A 20,800-nucleotide genomic window follows, 5' to 3' on the forward strand; every position below is an offset into this window, starting at 1 on the left:
ATGCTATGGACTGGCCTGCCCATTCCCCAGACCTGAATCCAACTGAGTACATCTGGTACATCATGTCTCGCTCCATCCAGGAGTTGGCGATGCTTTAGTCCAGGACTTGGGAGGAGATCCCTCAGGAGATAATCCGCCATCTCATCAGGAGCATACCCAGGCGTTGTAGGGAGGTCATACAGGCACGTGGAGGCCACACACACACTACTGAGCCTCATTTTGGCATGTTTTACGGGCATTACATCAAAGTTAGATCAGCCTGTAGTGTGTGTGTGTGTGTGTGTGTGTGTGTGTGTGTGTGTTGTTTTTTTTTTTATTCAACTATGTGAAGAAACAAAGTTTTAATAAGGATTATTCATTCATTCTCATCTGGGATGTCTTATTTTTGTGTTGCCTTTATTTTTTAAGCAGTGTGTATATAAGGATTTTTACATCTATCTACATTTTAACAGCTTTACAGACACGAGGTAAAACTGTCCATATCAAAGAAAACCAAAAACAAATATTTGAGAAAAGGCAGAAAAATAGACAATTTAAAAATGCATATAGAAAACACATTTTCACGTGGCAGAAATGTACTTTCATACTTTTTTTAAATCTCGATGATCCTCACATGTGCGCCGACACTTATCCTGTCTGAACTGCAGTCACAATAAATCCCCTCTCCAACCCCCCCTCTCTGATTGGAAGATGGGTTGTTGTAATTCTTTTTTATTTTTGGCATTTCCATTTTTGCCAGTCTGTGTAAAACTTATCATAAAACAATGATATGAGTAAAATACATTAAATAACACAACGTCAAAGTAAACGTTTTCAACTTGTCATTTGTTTTTTAAATTAACCAGCCATTTTTCTAGAATAACAAACCTACCCCCCCCCCCCGCAAAAACCCCAAAACAAAACAACCAAACATAAAAACTTGCATAAGTGATTAGAGCATGCTTGGATTTCTCTAATTGTCGTCTTTGCAGAAATAAAGCAAATATTCCATAAACATGTTTTTATAATTTGTCTGTAATTGTGTTTCTATAATTCCGTGCAGTGTCTGTAGAAGTAGAAGTGGTAATCTGTGAAGAGCGCCCCCGCGTACTGATAGTTGGTACTGCAGTCTGCTTGACCCTGAAGAAAGACATTGATAAGCATATACATCATTATGGCCCAACAGTCTGTAGGATCCATGTTTCTGTGAAAATATTTATATAAATAACATCAATAATGAAAATTTCTATGACAGGCATCATAAAATAAAATGTTTTTATAACACTAATGTTTCCATTAATGTTTGGGTCTTTTATGGAAGACAAATGAATAATTTTTGGTTTCTTACAGCCACTGTTGAGCGGAAGTGATACCAGCTTTGATAAAGGTGAGCCACATGAAGAGGCCATTCATGTTCCCCCTACCGAAAAAAAGCCAAAAAAGGTCAGTTACCATTTATTCAGCAAAACCTCTAATTTTCAATAAAAACAGTAAAAATGTCACATTAAGCTCAGAAAAACAATAATTTGAAGCTAATCCTGAATGAATGTTTTCATGATCCGTTCTTTATCTTTTGGGCAATTTTTCACATAAAAGTGAAAAATGACCATACCTACTCAGATAGCAATTAAGAGCCTGGTTGCTGCAACTCCTCTGCCAGAAGTTCTCCTCCTTGACAAGTCTAGTGTGGGCCACAGCTGCCCACACTACACTTGTCATGAACCATAACAAGTCTGGTTTGTGACATTTGGGCCAATTGATACAGAAGTGCTAAACGTACCCCAGATTTTATATCTTTGTAAGATTGGAAGCAAGATTAGTAAAATCTTTATTTAGTCTTAAGAACCTAAACCAAACTCACCACTTCATATTAGAAGAAAGAAAAAGGCTTCAAACTTCCCCAAATGAACTAAATTCATTTCCAAAGTTAGAAGTTAGAAATTATTCTGAATTATTGTTGAAGCTTTACTTAATTTTTGAGAATAATTAAATGGTTTTTGAAAATATAATATAGTTTTTAACAGACTCAATATTTAACTTTAAAACGAGGGCAAACTCAAACGATTTCTACAGCTGGGTTGATTTTATATGGGTTAGTTTTATATTTACATGCTATATATAAGTGACTTTTAGGGAAACTGATTATTGATTCTGACCTGTGTATTTGATGGGTATCTGCTGTCAGACACAGTGCTGATATCGACCTGAGCAGAACAGACTGTGGACTCATCAAAACTGCACAGATGGACTACCAACTCCTCTGTAGAGCTAAACCAGACACAGATTTATATACACAAACAGAAAATAAAATTTATGTCAATTTATTTCAATATCACATGTAAATTGGCATTTGCAAAAAAAAAAAATCAATACTGTCATTCCAACATTAGCAGATAAAAAGGGGATAGATTAAGATTAAATATAAATAAAAATAACAAGAATAATAATATTAATAATACATGTTTTAATAGCATGTGTGAGTATATTAGGATACTTACTTCATGAGCAGGGTTACTTTCATGTTGACAGGAACAAACTCACTGACAGGAACTCTGAAGATGTATCGACCAGGGCTTAAAGGAAACAACAGGAGTATAATGTTATTTTTATTTTTACTACATATTTAAGTAATACCACGAGGTAGCATGTATCATTACTGAGGAGACATTTTTAGGCAAAATATGTTCTTGCCAAAATTTAATTGAGATTTTATTGGCATTTAAGATTAAAGGTCTTTTTGACTTTGACTGACATCAACATCCACTCCACATGCACAGTCAAGTATTACTGCAGCCTGTTTTCTTAAAATATCATTTAAGTTTATATGATTTACATAAATGTAAATCACAGAGAACTTTACTGTCTCAAGTTTAAATCTCTCTTACAACAAACTAGCTTTTCATAGTCTTCTCACTCTTTTTACACAAGCGTCTCCTTGCTAAGGATCTAAGAAGGATGTCCAGCAGATGGAGACAATTACATTACAAAGGTGGGAAAACTTTCACTGTGGAACTATTTTGCAATAATTGAGTCTATATAAAGACAGTTAGCTTTTAATGTAGTGTTTTAGAAGAGAGTGACGTGACTCTCAAACTATCCTAAAGTGAACTTTATGGGAGAACTCTGCAACAGCAAAGGTAATAATAAGAGCATTTTATTTATGCATACTTTTTAAGGTACTCAGGGACACCTTACAAGGAATTATATACCAAAATCACAGTACAGGTAAAATAACAGTTGGAAAGCACCATAGAAATAAAATGTTGACATAGGCAAACTTCAAAAGATTTTTTACGACTTGCTGGTGATAGAAGTATAACAGGGAACTCCTTAAAATTAAAATTTAAGAGATTTGAAATTAAATTTTGCTAGTGGTTCTCTGCATGTTCATATTCCGTGACCACTGAAAATAAAGGCAATGGTTAAAATGACAGCTCAAAGGCGTAGAGTGGCCAAAGAAGATTTTGGGGGTGCATTCTTTCTTTGTTACGCCCACGATCCACACAAATAATTAACAAGGGCCATCAATTTGCCCACGAGCTGCACTTGGAGAGCCATGGGCTTAGGATGAGATTCAACCCATAAATGTTTGATATTGGGACAAAGTCCACTTTATTTGGCTCTGATGGTGAATCTGGTTATTTAACAAGCTCGCAAAAGCTGAAACACCCTTTTTACAGCAGTGTTATCAAATGAAGAGTATACTAAACACTCTATAACCTGCATACAATCACAGTGTGTTTATGTTCGCTTTCTCTACTTACCCACATTCGTCTCTTAGACAGTATTTTCTGTCAATCACCAGTTGGCTTTCTTTGATCATGATAGAATGGATAGTGGTGTTCGTCCCTGATAGAAACAGAAAAACAGATGTATACTTAGGCTCCTAGGAACATTTGGCATTGTTCTTACTCTAGTTCTTGCATTAAGTTACATATTTCAGCAATAGATGGCAGAAGAGCAACCACCGCCCAAACATTGTGAACCCACGAATTGGTTTTATATTGGTTTTCTGGGTATATATTTTGGCTTTTTCTCTGCTTGTTTTAGCTGTGTAAGATTATAACTTTTAAGGATTTGGCTCCCTTCCTATTCTAGTACATCTACATGGAAGAGAGATAAATGCGTTGTGGCCAACCTCTCTCCTCTCAAGATTAGCATAAAAAAACCTGCTAAATCTTAATCCAGTTACTTACCAAGTGCATGGATTTAGAGGAGAGCTGCTGATAACATTGGGACTGAAGGAGGAGGGCTTGACGGCTAGGCCACCGGAGCAAGCACGCCTTCAGAGGGAGCGGGATCGGGATCACTGGGACTGAACAGCAGCTAGAGCTGGGAGGGTCTTCTTCCTGACTCCAGCCAAGCTCTGTTTGCCTTCTAAGTAATACTGATAGGATCAGAAACCCGGACTATTTAAACAAATGTCCCTATAGCCAGTTTTGGCAACTGAAGATTGATGGTAAATGGTAAATGGCCTGTATTTGTATAGCGCTTTACTAGTCCCTAAGGACCCCAAAGCGCTTTACACAACCAGTCATCCACCCATTCACACACACATTCACACACCAAGGCCTCTGCTTACAACCAGTCCACAAAGTATTAAACCCCTATGGCTCCTCCTGTGGGACCAGAGGAGGATTGAGCCATTTGGTGCATTCATGCTGAACCCAGAGGAGTCACATGCATTAAAACCCAGTGTGCTCTGAAACCGAGCCCTCGCCCACTGCCAGGCCCAGCCCTAGGTTGGGGTGCTAGTATCCCTGGTCAAGGTGGGGCTTCATGAATCCTTGTTGAAGGATCTTTTGAATAACACTTTGTTTTACCCTTCTAAATCAAAATCAGTCAAAAATCTCTCAATAACTTTACTATATGAACTGAAACTATATAAAAATTTACTCACAGTCTCCAGCATTTTTCAGCTGTCCATAAAAATCTTCTATGTTTTTTTCTGAGGAGCAGAAATATCAAATGGTGAACCAAAAATCAGTTATGATGAAATTATTTTTTAACGTAAGCAAGAACTAGAGAGTGAAATAACTTTACCTTTCATAACAGGTATTTCTGTTGATTTAGAGATGGTGATGTTTGAGTTAGTGGTGCCCTCTGTTGATGAAGGGCAGCAGTACACCTTATCACAGTATAGCAGATCACAGAAGTCCACAGCAGGGGGCCAGAGGCCAGGAGTACCAGTTGGCAGGACTGGAAGAGATTTATCGTATTATTACTTTGTTTTCTCTGTTGCCATTGCTGTTGGAATTCAGAAGTACTGAAAAAAGCTCTGAAATAATTTAATCCAAGTATTTAGGTGAGTGTATTTAGGTCTCTATCTGATCTCTGAATGCTTATAATAGTGTAGGTGCTTATATATACCATTTACACCATTATTTGTCTTTGTCTTTTTGGCTTTAGACTTTTTCTCTGTATGACATCAGTGTTAAAAGGCATCACATTACCTGTGCTGGTCCATGATGAGGTTTGCAGAGGAGTCTCAGTGGGTATTACTAACACACAAAAACATAAAACTTGTTGGTTAACATAACAATAATAATGCAGACAAGCTAACAAGTACTACATTTCAGAACTTTTTAGCCCCCTTCATTTTCATTTGTCATTTCAAGGGGTAAATAATGCTGGAGCTTGCCAAACAAACAAACTTTGACACTTAAAAATGGTCCAAGTTCTATCAGTGCCAATAAAATGATCAGTGTGGCTGTCCTCCCAGCTGCTATAATAAAGTCTGGATATTTATGATTTTTTTTTGCTTTACAAGGTGAAGTAGAGTTATCGGGAAGCTAGCCAACTAATAGAAATTTGAAGATGATATACTACATTCTGACCAAAATATGTATAAAATAACTAAACTGTACAGCATTTCTGTGACGATGGACATGAATGAAGACAGAAAACAAAATACCAGTTATGTTCGGAGGGTTAGTTAAGGGCCATTTGACATATGAGGCTACCTTGTGGCTAGTTCCGGAACAATGGCAAGGCTAACATAAGAGAAGAGGGTAAAATTGCTCTCAATAAATATCCATATTGAGACAAATGTCATCATAAAGCATAAATATGTCAAAAACAATCAGAACAATCAGAACAGCCAAGAGAATATCAGGTGAATCTCTGAGATGACCTATCTACAACATGAGGATAGTTATCAATCTGTTATGGTCTGGTTTCCATTATTTTCTCTGTGAAAGTTCTAAAATCCACTGGAAGTTTAACCAGCCTGAGAATGATTCTTTCGGAAGGAATCAAATAAATGCACAGTAGGTTTCAAACAAACAAAAACAAAAATGTGCTGCACATGAAGTGACCGGGGGGAGGGGGCTAGCAAAAATTGTTTGGGGACCACTGCCTTAGTGTGTCTAATATGTCATGATGGTGACTTGGAACTTTTTCAGTGACGAGGAATCCCTATGAAAGCTTTTATTGTTTACCTGTTTCCAGGAATGGTTCCAAAATCTTCCTCCTTCAAGTTTACTAGGTATAGAGTGGTGATGGAGATGACACTGCACACACAAACACATTACGATATAGAATTTCTTTCTTTCTTAATTTAACATATCATTTCTAAGTGACATCATGTCTCACCAGAAAGCCATAGTGGCCAGCAGAGCGAAGACGCTTATCTGGAAGACCTTATGCCGCAGGCACCGTCTGTATTTGTGACTTTTGTCCTCCCTTTGCACTTTTTCAGTCTTACATGCGTCAGGTATTGATATTGTCGACATGCTGCTGTGTTTCTGAGGTCTCCTGTTAGAAATAATATAAATACTGCTTCATTTTCAAATCACAGAATGAATTTTCCAAAAAAAGAAGAAAATTAAAACTCTACTCCTGCTCCTGAAATCCATCCCTCCACACGCTCCTTGAAGGATGGAGGTTAGAGCGCCTTTAAGGTTATAACAATAAACTATATTTATTTGAATAGTGATGAGTGTATCCATGACCTTTAGCAAAGTTAAGAGGTTATTTTGTACAGAGGTGAACGACTGTCCTTCAACTTTCTACAGGGATATCGACTTAAGGTACTAACTATATACATTTCTTAAGATGCCTTTCAACTAGCCCAAGATAAGACCTAAAGCTATAGTAACTGATCCCTTGGATGCTATATAATCTGTTACCTGTGGTGATTTCTTGTCTATTAAGGCCTTTCAGTGTTACCTACAGTAGCCTTCAGAAACTCAGTTGTCCTTGACCTGTGCTTGGCACTGATATAGTGCAGTGGTGTTGCAATAAACATTTCATGAGTCATTTTCCATGGTGCTGTATAGTTTGTAGTATGACTCTGCCTTTAGACATAACCATAATGGAGTTATTTTAACTGTTTCTGAGAAATTATGAAATGCATCCTTTTAAATATTAAATTTCCTTTAAAGGATGCATTTTATGATATTCGAATATTCTGTTTTGAATCATTTTAGCCTTCAACAACTTGTGAAATTGAACTCATGAACATAACAGAGTTTGCTAAGACAAACTCTTTCACTTAGTTGAGTGAAAAAGGTTTGCTTGAAATTTTTGCAAATGTATTAAAAGTAAAGAATAAAAATATAACAAGTACATACATAACACTCAAAATTGAGCTCAGGTGCATCGTTTCCTCTGATAATCTGTCAGATGTTTCTGTAAGTCATTTGGAGTCCACCTGTGGTAAATGCAGTTGATTGGACATGTCTGCATAAGATCTGATAGGTGAAAGTGAATGTCAGAAAGTCCAAGAAATTGTTTGTAGACCTCTGAGATAGGATTGTATCTAGGCACAGATATGGGAATGGGTACAGAGAAAGATCTGCAGCACTGAAACCTCCAGTGAACACAGCGGCCTCCATCATCCAAAAACAGAAGAAGTTTAAAACCAACAGGATTCTTCTTCGAGCTGGCCACCCAGCCAGTCTAAGTAATTGGGTTAGAAGGACCTTAGTCAGGGAGGTGACCAAGAACTCAAGGGTCACTCTGACAGAGATCCAGAGTTGCTCTGTGGAGAGAGGAAAAACCTCCAGAAGGACAATCATTTCTGCAGCACTCCAGATCAGACCTTGATGATAGAGTGGCCAGACAGATCCACTCCTCAGTAAATGGCACCTGAGGGACGCTCAGAGCATGAGAAACAAAATTCTCTTGCCCAGTGTTTTCTGGAATAAACCTGGCACTGCTTATTAACTGGCCAATACCATCTCTACTATGGTGGTTGCAGCGTCATGCTGCGGAGATGTTTTTCAGCAGCAGGAAGTGGGACACTAGTCAGGAGTAATGAAAAGATGAATGCACTGTACAGAGACTTGGTGAAAGCCTGCTCCAGATCACTCTGGACCTTGGACTGGGGTGAAGGGTCATCTTCCAACTGGACAGCGACCCTAAGCACACAGCCAAGATGACAAAGGAGCAGCCTAAGGACCACTCTGTGAAAGTCCTGGCCGAGCCAGAGCCCAGACTTGAACCTCATTAAACATCTCTGAAGAGATCAGAAAATGTGCACCAACGCTCCCCATCCAACCTGATGAAACTGGAGAGGTTTCTCATACCACTGGAAGTGGTTCTTCCATGGCTAAGGCTGTTCTCCCTGATAGACACAGCATTTGATGATGTGCATGGGTTCAAGACTTCAGACTGTCATTGACTGCAAAAGATCTTTATCGAAGCATGAAGAAAAATCCTTATCGGTTTGAGCCTCATAAAATGGAAACCACAGTTTTGTTGAATCTTCTAAACCTGAATTCTTCATGCAATTTTTTTTTAAAGAAGTGTGTGAAGAAGTGTCATTCTCTGAATACATATGGATCTAACTCTAAGTGATAGATGGATGAAGGTAAATACCCAGTGGATCGTAGGCTACCCGTCAGGCTCTTCAGCTTTGCCAGTCGACGGTTCCAGACCTCAAGTTCGTTGATACGAGTTTCCAGATTGTCAGTGAGCTTTGACAGCTGCTGCACTGCTCCCACATTTTCCATGAAGATCTGCTCCTAGAAGAGGAGAGGGAGAGCATTAGTGCTGGTTGCTAAGACCACTGCAGGATCTAGTTGTCAGGTGACCATTATACTTTCAGAATGTTACCTTAAATGTTTCTTCTAATGACAACCATTTCTTTTTCCATGTGTTATGTGTGCATGAAGCCAATGTAAGGTTTGAAAATCTCTAAAGTCACCTAAATTTGCTTGTATTTGAAGAGAAGCGTAAATGTAGAGTATCAGTAAAAAAAAAAAAAAAAAAAGTAAGCACTTCTTACCTTGTCCACCATGAGGAAGTTATTAATCTTCTCTCCATCAGAACAGATGACATTTCCAACGTCTTTCACTGCAGACGGCAGCAGCTCTTTCACCTCCTGAGCTATAATACCTAAATATCAGAAGACACATGGATAAATATAGTGTATGTATTTTATATATATATTTTTGATATATTTTTCATATTTTTTTATGTATCACATTTGTTATATCATTAAAATCCATATTTTTTTGGTAAATTTACCGGTGTATAGACCTTGACCTAAGACTAGACGACTGGCTACCCAACAGGTTGCTTCATAAAGTGTCTCATGACATGATGATGGTCACCCAAATGTTGTTTTCTTATCACCACATTGTTGTCATCTTGTTAAAACTAAACAAACGTAGCATGTAAACACTAAATGCCAACAAATGTGTGTATGGTGAATGGAGTTGTAAGGTCACCATTTGGTGCTCAATTGATTTGCCAAATATAAAAATATATATAAATATTGTGGGATTTGTACAAATTATTTGTAGACACCATACTGATGCTGGCACTCGCAGTGTCCTAGGCAATGTTTATGCTCAGAGGAGAATAGAAAGATTCAAACATATGGTATGATCATTACAGCATGGTGAATTGCAGCACCTGTCTGGTGGGTGTGATCTATTCCCATTTTGGAAGCAAACTCCGGCTTATAATCAAACTCGACTATCTTCATCTGATTAATTCTCTTCAGCTGCTGCTCAGAGTCGACCTAATGAGCAAAAAGAGGAACACATTTTTGGAAATTTTTAATGTGCAAAGTCGGAGGGACAATAGGACAAACAGAATTCAGCTGAACCACTGGATAAATGCCAAAGATATCAGTGGTGGTCTTTAAGACATTGCCTTTTTTAATTATACTAAAACTACTTAACTGTCCATTAAAATTCTACAGATTTCTGTGCTGATGTAGATGCTACTACAGAAGACTACAGAGTCGAACATCAACCACACCAAATGGAAAAGCTACCTGCTACAAATGGACAAAACTCGTGATTTAGATATTCAGAAATATAATGAAATATAATTTTTTCACCTGTTGAATGTTCTCCTTAGCGCGACAGTCAGATGGCTGCATGATGGTGCCCATCACTTTGGCATTACCACAGACAACCAGCGCCTCATCAGGGGAGTCGGTGTTGATGCCCACCCGACCCTGACAGACCAAAGCTTCCTGCACCACCCCGCGCTGCCACATGGTGTCCCCATCTGTCTCAAACTGACCAGGGTTAGAAGCCTGTGGGAAAGATTTTTTTTTTTTTAATGGAATCTTAAACTTTTTAATAGGGTCATTGAGTTATTGATTTATCAATTTTTGGTTCATAGACGTATTTTTTTACCCTGACAATAATCTTCTCCGACACCAAAGCTGTCAGGAGAAAACTCTCATCTTTAACTACAGCATACAGACCAACCACCATCTGAAAATACCTGAATAAGCACACACAGTTATCATTGTTATCCACTGCTGTTATGCCTTCATTAATTTTTTTTATATTTATACATTTACAAACCTCTGGTCAGGGTTTGGTTTGCCTTTTTTTCGCATGTTGTTGGCCGTTGTCTCGCTGAAGTGCAGTCGGCCAAGTGTTACTCTGGTCATTTTGCCACCGGGTAGACTGACCCTGGAAGTTTTGATAGCATTATGTTTAAAATGCTGTATTTGCCACATTTTTAACTGTATCATCAGCCATTTGGTAGTCTAGATAGCTTGCCAGAGGCTAAATAATTTGACAACAAAGACCTAAATTGGATCAATCCATCCACGCTCTTCTGCTTATCGAATTCAGGATAAGACAGTTTTGGTCTTGAAAAATGGAGTGTTGGTTAAAAAAAATGGAATGTTCTGAAATGCTTTTCTCCTTCAACACCCAGCTGCTTTCTTAAACCTTGAACTGCTGTACATCATACTGGACTGTCTTCCATGAAGAGGATAAGACTCAAACATTATTCAGGCAAAAGAAAAGCTTTTCTACAGTCATAAAGTCATATGTATCTGGTCAAAAATAGGGACATTAATACTGTTACATACCTGACTGGATGAAAGGGTTTTTTGCTGCGGTCAGGTTGAGATTGCTCAATGGTCACAAGGTGACTTGGAGTTTCCAGCTTTGATAAGAAGGAGACAAACAAACATTAAACAGATGAGTAATGTCGAAAAACATACTAAGTATTTGCCCACATGAAGTGGGTGGACAAGACCAAAGAGCTGTCAAAGGATGGTAGGAACAAGATTTTTGACCTGAACAAGACAGAAATGGGCTACAAGTGCATCAGTAAGAAGCTTGGTGAGAAGGTGGCAACTGTTATTGTGATTATTTGGAAATCAAATAAATAGAAGATGACCAACAAATGTCCGGAGTCTAGAGCTCCATGCAAGAGGTTGCCTCATGGATCATAACAAAGGTGGTGGTTTAGTCCAAAACTACATGTGAGGAGTTTATTAATGATCTAAAAGCACAACACCATAATGGACTGAAATCTTGCAGCGCCTGCAAAGTCTTTGGCATCAACTCGACTCACTGTGTTTGGCAGAATGGAGGTGGGAACATTGTACTTTGGGGCTGTGTTTCTCCTAAGGGCACAGGATGACTTCACCCCACTGAAGTTATCTTGTACCCTTAGCTATGTAATGTTCATTGGCCCCTCAATGGAGTTTCACCATTTTCATATTATTATGCATGTAAACCTCCTTTGATTTAAAACTAATGTTTAAAGTCGGCACGATTATTTTTCCTTCTCTAACTGAAAGTAAATCTATACACACCTTAACCCCAAACACTTTTATCTGGAAAAAGTCGATTTCCTGTGGCCCACTGGCAGTTTTGATGTACTGTGGCTCTGCATCCACACCAATGTGAATAGTGACCTGAAAGTGGTTCTTCTTTTGGCAAACAAAGGACTCGTCAGCTGTGGAGTAGTTGAAGCCTTTATCTGTATCAACGTGGTAGGCAGGAGGAGACCTAAAACACAGTGATGCTGGTAAACCATGTCCTTTGTCAAGAAAGGCTATCTTTGCAGTAAGAGACTGGACTGATCCTTTACTCACAGTGTCTGGTAGTTGCTGTCGTGCAAAGTGGTCCACTGTTCTGGCCTGTACTGTTCCCAAGATAGTAGTTGATAGGATCCCACACCCATTCCACCAACACTTGCAGTGCTCCCCACACCACCATGAGTTCCTTCACCTTCAGAGCAGGAGGTGCCAACTCCTGCAGATGGTTCCTCAGACTCTGATCTCCTCCTTTTTTTACTCTCTAAGGTGCTGAAACAGGAGAAGACATATTCAAAGCTCCAATGGAGTGCCACAGGGCTTAATCTTAGGTCCACTGCTATTTTCTTTTTACATTCTTGCTTGCTGTCCAACACACGAGGCTGAAAACAAAAGGCGACAAAGCTTTTGTAACTGTGGCCCCCAGATTGTGGAACTCTCTCCCTTTGAGCCTGAGATCTGTGGACTCAGTGGTCGCTTTTAAAAAACAGCTAAAAACTCATCTTTTTAAACTTGCTTTTGGTTGATTTTTATTTTTAGGTTTTAGCTTCTGTGAAGCACTTTGAGATTTTTATCTTGAAAGGTGCTATATAAATAAAGTTTTACTTACTTTTACTTACTTATTTACATGGTTCATCTTTGTGTCATTTTTATGCCAATGATATCTACACACACATTTTTATATCAATAACAGTCTTCTGTGTATACCAATAGTAACTGTAGCATACTATATCATGTGACTTAATGGGATTACATGAATGTAAAAACTTTCTGCATTTCAGTAAAAATTTAACATTTATTTTAACTGATCAAACTCCATCCACTTGTTCCGGCTGTGAGTCAGTCTAAATTCAAGAATATTTTCTCAGTCTTCTTTTACAGACTCACTCTGACATTGCAGAACTGATTTAAAATGTAAGTAATTCAGGACTGTCTCTAAAACACATGCAATGCCTTCTTTATCTTTATGGTTTGGATTGCATCCCATGGTTTCTGTTACCTTGCTGTCAACTTTTATGACTATTTCTTCAGACTGTCATTTACATGATCACAATTCCACCTACTGTAAAATAAAATGACCACATTGTGACATCACAGCGTCATAAAGCTGAATATCTGCTTACCAGGTTTGTAGTGTGGAGGCAGAGCCCAGCATATGGGTTGGAGAGGGTGTGGTTAGATTTGGGAGCAAGCCTGGTCCAGTGCAGGCTGTGGTGTAGCTGTTTGAAGGTGGTAAAGGTGGAGAAGGAGGTGTGGGTGGGGTGTAAGAGTGCGAATAGTTCTCTGGACTTAGATAGCTTGATTGTCCAGGTGAGTTATGTGTGTGGTGCTGCTGCAGAAGAGCAGGTGGTCCAGGTGGTCCAGGTGGAGCAGGATGGGCAGGTGGAGTCCCAGACTTGATATAAGTGTTTGTGAGTCCCAAAGTACAAAGCTGATCATGAGTCAGCTCGCTGGGGTTGGGGGGGGCAGGCCGTCGACCCTTAAAGCGACAGGAGGAGGAAGCAGCAGATGTATTTGTGGGTTGAAATGCCTCCTGCGTGGTTGGCTGGTTGGACCAATAGGATGACATGTAGCGGAGGTTCCCTGATTAGAGAAGAAAATGTCTTACAAAAGCTTTTTTGCTTCACAAATTATTTGTGATAAAACATGGTTATTTTGAGCCTCAAGTTTAGTCATTTTTATATCTTGAACAATTAGCACAGATGTGCATGTGCTGGCACAATCATCACAACAAGAGCAACCAGTCACTCACTCCCACGGTAACAGGTTTGTAGTGTTTTCACACATAACGAGGAACATAACACTTGTTGGAATGAATAATTTGTACTAGATTTTTGTACTGGAAGTGAAGAACGCTTCTGCAGACTCAAGGGGCTGTTAAAGTTTACCTTCAAATCCCTACTGTAGTGGTGTTGTAATTATTATTTCAGTTATGAGTAGCTATCAAGGGGTCACCATCTGTGCTTGATCAGGTTTGTTTTTCAAATGTTAATAAAACCAGTGCTCTTGTCAGCGTGTGGTCTATGGGACAAAGGAATGTGAAAACACAAAATTTGCTTAAAATGCAAATATTGCATACAAAAAATGCATGTCTGATGTGTGTAAATGGTACCTGGAATCTGTGCAGGTGACCAGGCCTCTGAGCTTGAATCAGGAGGAGACTCGGGCAGCATGCTGGGAGGAAAAAAACAACATGAAGAGTAATTCTTATTCATATTTAATATAAATTTTTAATTGTGTTATGCATTTACAGCCTTCCCTTTGGTGATAACCAACCAGCTGAACACTGTTTAAATGTTTGTTGTCTAACATGATCTCCAGGGAGAAATGATGATATATTCATATTTACTTCTGCAGCTTCAGGATAAGCTGTTTCATGCAGCAAAAGATGAGGAAACCTTCTGCACCTGATAGTGAACTTTGTAACTGAGATATATTCAAATGATTATCAGGGGATTAAAACATTGAAATAAAGTCAGGACTGCATTTTATTGACCCTACATCATAACTGTAGGGTCATGACCCTGACAGGAGGAGAACTGAGTTCATGCTGTCGGACAGAAATAAAATAGGATAATTGTACCTCAAAGCCACTCTCAGATAAATATGCAAAAAAGAACGAAATTAGACAGGTATTAAAAAAAGGTTCCTATCCAAATTAAAGGACATTTCAAATGTTTAAACCTCTTTTTTTCACCTCCAAAAAATTATTTACCATCAGAGCAACAGATGAAAAACAGTTTTCACCCTCGAATATAAAAGTAGTAACAATTTTATTCTTCCTACTAAATCGTTCTGTCTCATTGGGAATTGTCTGAATGTTGGAGCTCTCTCTGATGTCTTAGTTTACTATAATAAAAAAAACAGCTTTAGACAACTTGACCTGACCTGAATTATACTACCTGATCCAACCGAAGCAATAAAAGACTGTCTATAGTTTCTAGTGTGTCACACTACTAATAAAGTATAAGCACAGTTCTTCTCTTTTAAGTGTTTAATCACATGGAGTGAGAGTGAACACAATTTATGTAGTCTGTATCTTTAGTACTGTCACTGTAGGCTGTTACTACATATAAGTTCTCATTCACTGCACTTACATTTGCTTTAGAAACTAGTAAATATTTGTTTGCTGTCTAATTAATGAAATGAAGTATACGTTCAATCACTGAGTTACAAAAAATGTATTTATAATGATCTCAAAGTGTAGATGTGTCTTTGAGGGTGACTCTTACAAGCTGATGGGGTCCACATCGTTACTGAGGTATTGCTCCAGCATGCTCGTGTCAACAGTGACAGAGCTGTCCAACACACCGCTCACATCCTGACCTGAACACACACACACATAAACAGGACATTACACCGACATATCCACAGTTGTCACAAAAACAAACCAAACGTTAAAGAATTAAAGTAAACCTGTTCTGCTCAGTTCCACCTCCAGATTTTTATTCTTCCATTAGAGTAGTTTTGCACAATCCACAGTTCAAAATACAAGCCATCCTTCAAGCCAGCCTTTGTCTGAAACAAGCCCATCCTACAGTTTAGGCCATCTTTCTTCTGATTGGCTGCTCTTCATAAACAAACACGTTTTGTGGGGATACTGTGCTCACAGCCAGAGCTGCATGGCTGAAATAACCACGTTAGGAATATCTGCTCTCTATGACATCAAACAGATCCAACAGTATTTGAAACTCTGGTGATGTTTAACACAAGTATATGAGCTATATGACAGAAAATAAAGAAAAGGAGAGCAGACACATCTTAATAATTTGTTTCATTTCAAAAATCCCTCTGATATATTCAGTGGTGTTAAATAACATCCAGTTTCAAACATGCTGCTATAAACAGATATCGACCCACATAACATGAATGATAAAGTTCACCTACACACACTGATCAATAATTTTTGATCTTATCAGCCACGGGACAATATGGAACTAGATAAGGTACTGTACATGTGACCAGTTAACCTACTGTCAGTCGGTGGGTTTCTATTTTTAGGGTCAGACTAAAAGTGAAGGCTAAAAGGAAATAAAACTCACAGACAGCAATAAACTGCTCAGACTTTCAGGACTCTTTTAGATCATGGGAATGTTTCTGTAGAAGTCCTTAAGAATTCCTCAACTGTCCTCATTGAGCATCTTCCCAGTAACTCATCCAAACCTTCATCCAAGCTCATCTTCAGAAATCCATACAACCCTCTTAATGACAGGTTTATCTAGCATTCCTGGTACCGTCTCATTACCAACCATAAAGTCACCTCACAAGAGAATTTTATCCTCCTTAAAGACATCAGCACCTTCACTGGAAAATCTTCAAGTAAAAATCCTTATGGATTCTCACAGCACCAACCACCCCTTAAATCCAAACCTCAGGCTTTCACTCATTCTCTGATATTCGCAGATGACGTGATGCTAAGGTTAAGAGGATATCCCACCATTGAAGAACTGCTGCAGCGCCTCGTTCTCTCCCAGGACCTGGGCTGGCAGCCGGCCGGCTTCAGGATCCATTCAGCACAGTAGGGGGCGCTGCAGCGGCAGAGCACGGGATGAGGAGAATGTCCAGCAGAGCTCTGCACACTGAGAATAAACAAAAAGGTACATTTTTATTGAATTATTATTATTTTTACCAGCACACACAACAACAGGGTGATGATGAAAATGAAAAGATGTTAATAACCACTGCGTGTTGATGCATGTTTGTGCAAAGCTTTTTTGAGACTGGCCCACCAGCCAAGAAGGAGGAAGGGTACATACAGACCTACATACATGCATGCATCATTACATTGAGATTAAAGAGACAAAATGTGATCACAACATAAAATACCTGACGGCTGAGCTCAAACTGAAAAGCAGCAAAGCTTGAAGCACAGACTGTAAACAAACTGCTTTTTGGAGCGTTTTGGTTGCTGCCATGTTGGTTTTTGGAGCTAGAAATGAGTCGACTTGGAAGAGAGGATGCAATGCCACGCTAGGAGCTACTGGTAGACTGCTTGGTTAGTGAACTGCATACATAAATGTTATGAATGCCATCAAAGACAGAAGAAAAGGCAGATTGTTTACTTGTTTACCACAGACACAGATCCTGCTGCACAAACACTTTGGATGGGTACAATTAACCACACAGTGAGTGATTTTAGTTAACTGCACCATTCAGTGTGAAAAGGCAGCTGTGGCTCAGGAGGTAAAGCAAATGATCTGCCGGCAGAAGGTCAGATCCTGAACACCAAATTGCTCTTGATGCTTGTCTGTATGTGTATGAGTGTGTTTGAGAGACCATTAGGCATAACTGTGTGTCAGTGGATGAATGTAGTTAAACATGCTTTAACTGCTCAGGGTAGAAACTCATTTCTTTACATTTAACAAAACACAACATCGTTCTCAACTTTAACCTTTGTCTGTATTTGTTGTCTGAATCACAGAAAGCAGTCACGCCCACCATCCACGCTATGTTTGCAGATGAACTACAGTCAGGTGGACATGTCAGCATCTTAGAAAGAACTACTGACCTCTCTTCATTGGCTCCCTGTTATTGAATATGTTATCAAACAGACAGACACCCTCTCTACTTTTAAGATTAGACTTAAAACTTTCCTTTTTGATAAAGCCTTTAGTTAGCCCTGGATCAGGTGACCCTGAATCCTCCCTTGGTTACGCTCCGATAGGTCTTGGCTGCTGGGGACTTCCCATGATGCAGTGTGTTGTGAGTGAAGAGTGTTTCTTCTTCACTCACTCTCTGCTTAAACACCTCTCTGCATTTAATCATTACTTGTTATTAATCTCTGGCTCTCTTCCACAGCATGTCTTTGTCCTGTCACCCCCAAATGGTCAGAGAAGATCACTGCCCGTACCTGAACCTGGTTCTGCTTGACGTTATTTCCTGTAAAACGGGAGTTTTTTCCTTCCCACTGTTGCCAAGTGCTCATAGGGGGTCATTTGATTGTTGAAGTTTTCTCTGCATTATTGTATGGTCTTTTATAAAAAGCACTGTCAGGTGACTGTTGCTGTGATTGAGTGCTGTATAACTGAAACTGAATTGAATTAAAGCTGCCTGCTTTAACCTGTTTTTGGTTTTGAAGATGGACAGCTGCTCCGTCCAGTCACCTGCAGGGAAAAGGCCTTCTTAGAGAAAGCCTATACACAAATACAGTATACATCCATTTCTGATTGCTGAAATTATGCATTTATGACTTCAGTTCATTCATCAACTTATTCTGAAAATGGTTAAAAGCAGAAACCTGGGAACACACCTGATTCGTTTTTATTGCTAATGTGTGTCTGACGACACCTGCAGTCAATAAATCACCTGAAATGTCCTGTTTAAACAGCTCAGATCTGCTGGGACATGTTTGTTCAAACACACCTGTCTGCAAGATGGCCGCCAGTAAGCGGTGATTTCAGATTTTATCCAAGCTGCTGTCTTCAGGTACAATCCATGTGTAAGGACAGATTCAGTGTTCCATGTTTCAGATCCTCAAAGACTCCCCAAAGTGTCCACTGTTCCTCGTCTTTGTCTGTGTGTGCAGCCGAAGGAAATCCCTCCTTTAAAGAATAAAAATGTTTTCTTGTTGTTGTATGCGGTGTTGTGTGGATCGTCTCTGTCCGTCAGCTGGACTTTGAGCCTTGAACAGGAAAAGGTAAGAGGCATTCGCACACCTGACGGAGGCGGACATCCATAAACCAGCCAGTCATATTCTCGAAGCGCACGCATGCCGAGCTTCTCTGTAAATGTTGCCATATTCTTTCTTTTTCATCTCCTAGTGATGTTTCACAGGAGGAATAGAAAAAGTGTTAAGAAGATGAATGAAAGCATCCACACACCAGAGGCTGCTGTTTCTGTCTTTGCTGTGCAGAAATTAGAGTTCTCATTTAAACATCAGCGGAGCTAAGGGTGATTAAGTGGTTGGGTGTGAGTTTCAAACAATTAAATGACTGTACTCTGATAAATTTCACTTTTTCTGCATCTATTTAAAGTGAAGATGTCTTGATTTATACGATATTCCCTCCGACACACCACACGTGAGTCACGGTGCTGATCTGTTTATTGGCTGTTTGGCTTCAAACATCAGATTCAGAGAGCAAAAAGTCGATAATTCAGGGGTTTGTGGGGCGTGGTGGTGGTGTGACTGTACCTGCAGGCAGAAATGTGCCACATATGTAGTCCCGGCCAATTTGTCTGAGTTACATAATCTGTAACCTATAACCTATAGGTTTTACATGCTGCTCTTTTAAATTTCTCCCGAATAGCTCTCTATCCATTTCCTCATGACACTTTCTCTGCTGTCAGTCTGCTAAGTTAACTACAGCCCTCTGACTCCAGCCACACTTCAGCTGATGACTCTTAAACACTGTTTACATGTTGTAAGCATAATGTCAAAGCTGTGGTTTCTTCTCATTTTGCTGATAGATTTAGTTCATTTTAGAAATTTTAAAACTATTTAAAAACACAAAGATTTACAGTAAATCCCCTAAAGAAAGCTGGTTTAAAACACCTACAAACAACCTTCAACCATGCAGTACTTTTGAGCTCATGCTGTGTCATTATTTGACCAGCAGGTGGTGCTGCAGGACTGCAATTTGTTCTGCTCAGTCAAACTGTGCTTCACAGGCTGCCAGGCCAACCCACAGGAGTTCCGAACACAAAGAAGTGAACACATGGAGACAATAAAAGAGCAGTTTTGATGCCGTCCTGTAACTGTAAAAGTTCTGCCTAAAGAATTATGATAAATGTCACACGCAGCCACCACAAAAACATGGTCACAATGGGAAAGTGCTTCACAATTTGAAGGAAAGTGACACATTAAAGATATTAAAGACGTGTACACACAAACGAGGTATGAAGCAGCCAGTAGTAAAAGACACATTCCAAGAATAAACTAAAACTAGTATAGTACAGTGATTAAGAACAGGCAGGCCTATGAAAACAAGCTTTCACTAGATGATTAAAGCAAACCACAGATTCAGCTGAACTGATGTGCTGAGGAAACTGCCACAATTTCAGGTGTAGAAGCTGCATTATTTCTAATGACTAGCAGGGGGCAACTGCTCTGAGTGGAAAGAGAAAGTGGCCCTCGGCTCTTTGGATTTTTGACCTCAGCATTCAGTTTCCTCATGAGCGCATTAGCTCAGTTGCTAGTTTTGACTCGTGTATGCAACATGATTTTTGTTTAGTAAAATATAAGAATATCAAGGTGTTAGCCAATCAGTGTGAAGTATGAGATTCACGCCATCAAGTCCGGTTTCAAAACGTTAAAATACTAAAAGGTGATGCCATCTTTTATATACAGTCTTTCTTTTACTTTAAACTTTGGAGCTACAGAGGTCTCGGTAACAAAAGAGAAGTATTAGTGTTATTATGTCAATTACCTCTACTTAATTATGTGACCTTTAAGCCCTAAATGTGGAGATTAAAATGTGATCAGTAGAAATCCATCAGAGAAGCAGCAGACACACCTATTTCTGCTAGAGACGAATGATCTGCTCCGGTTTGTTTGTAAGACATCGACTGGGATTGTTAAATAAATTCACCTCAGCCCCAGTTCACGATGAGTCAGTGCTCCGGTACTTTGCG

General features: G+C 39.2%; 2 protein-coding genes across 4 annotated transcripts; both read right to left on the reverse strand.

Moving 5' to 3' along the window:
- Window positions 1-379: 379 nt before the first annotated feature.
- On the reverse strand, window positions 380-5,476 carry LOC109195002 (myelin regulatory factor-like protein). The gene is made up of 8 exons (XM_019346380.1): window positions 5,433-5,476; window positions 5,023-5,178; window positions 4,880-4,927; window positions 3,744-3,828; window positions 2,478-2,552; window positions 2,136-2,247; window positions 1,328-1,399; window positions 380-1,119 (listed from the first exon to the last, which is right to left on the reverse strand). The coding sequence occupies exons 2-8, from the start codon at window positions 5,027-5,029 to the stop codon at window positions 1,027-1,029; spliced, it is 492 nt and encodes a 163-aa protein (XP_019201925.1). The 5' UTR covers window positions 5,030-5,178; window positions 5,433-5,476; the 3' UTR covers window positions 380-1,026.
- Window positions 5,477-5,948: 472 nt separating this feature from the next.
- LOC100700651 (myelin regulatory factor-like protein) lies at window positions 5,949-18,953 on the reverse strand. Of its 3 annotated transcripts, none has more exons than XM_025899349.1 (16): window positions 18,593-18,953; window positions 16,668-16,809; window positions 15,463-15,556; window positions 14,343-14,404; window positions 13,354-13,813; window positions 12,290-12,502; window positions 12,008-12,203; window positions 11,273-11,349; window positions 10,755-10,865; window positions 10,581-10,671; window positions 10,277-10,477; window positions 9,844-9,952; window positions 9,212-9,321; window positions 8,803-8,948; window positions 6,574-6,735; window positions 5,949-6,491 (listed from the first exon to the last, which is right to left on the reverse strand). In XM_025899349.1, exons 2-16 carry the CDS (start codon window positions 16,738-16,740, stop codon window positions 6,416-6,418), a joined length of 2,181 nt encoding a protein of 726 aa, XP_025755134.1. In that variant the 5' UTR covers window positions 16,741-16,809; window positions 18,593-18,953; the 3' UTR covers window positions 5,949-6,415. The 3 variants fall into 3 exon arrangements, with proteins under 3 accessions (XP_025755134.1, XP_019201953.1, XP_025755135.1); XM_019346408.2 differs by lacking the exon at window positions 18,593-18,953 and adding an exon at window positions 18,480-18,555; XM_025899350.1 differs by lacking the exon at window positions 18,593-18,953 and having other exon boundaries at window positions 16,668-17,603.
- Between the last annotated feature and the right edge of the window lie 1,847 nt (window positions 18,954-20,800).

Source organism: Oreochromis niloticus, linkage group LG17, assembly GCF_001858045.2.
Source record: "Oreochromis niloticus isolate F11D_XX linkage group LG17, O_niloticus_UMD_NMBU, whole genome shotgun sequence".
Classification (NCBI taxonomy): Eukaryota; Metazoa; Chordata; class Actinopteri; order Cichliformes; family Cichlidae; genus Oreochromis; species Oreochromis niloticus.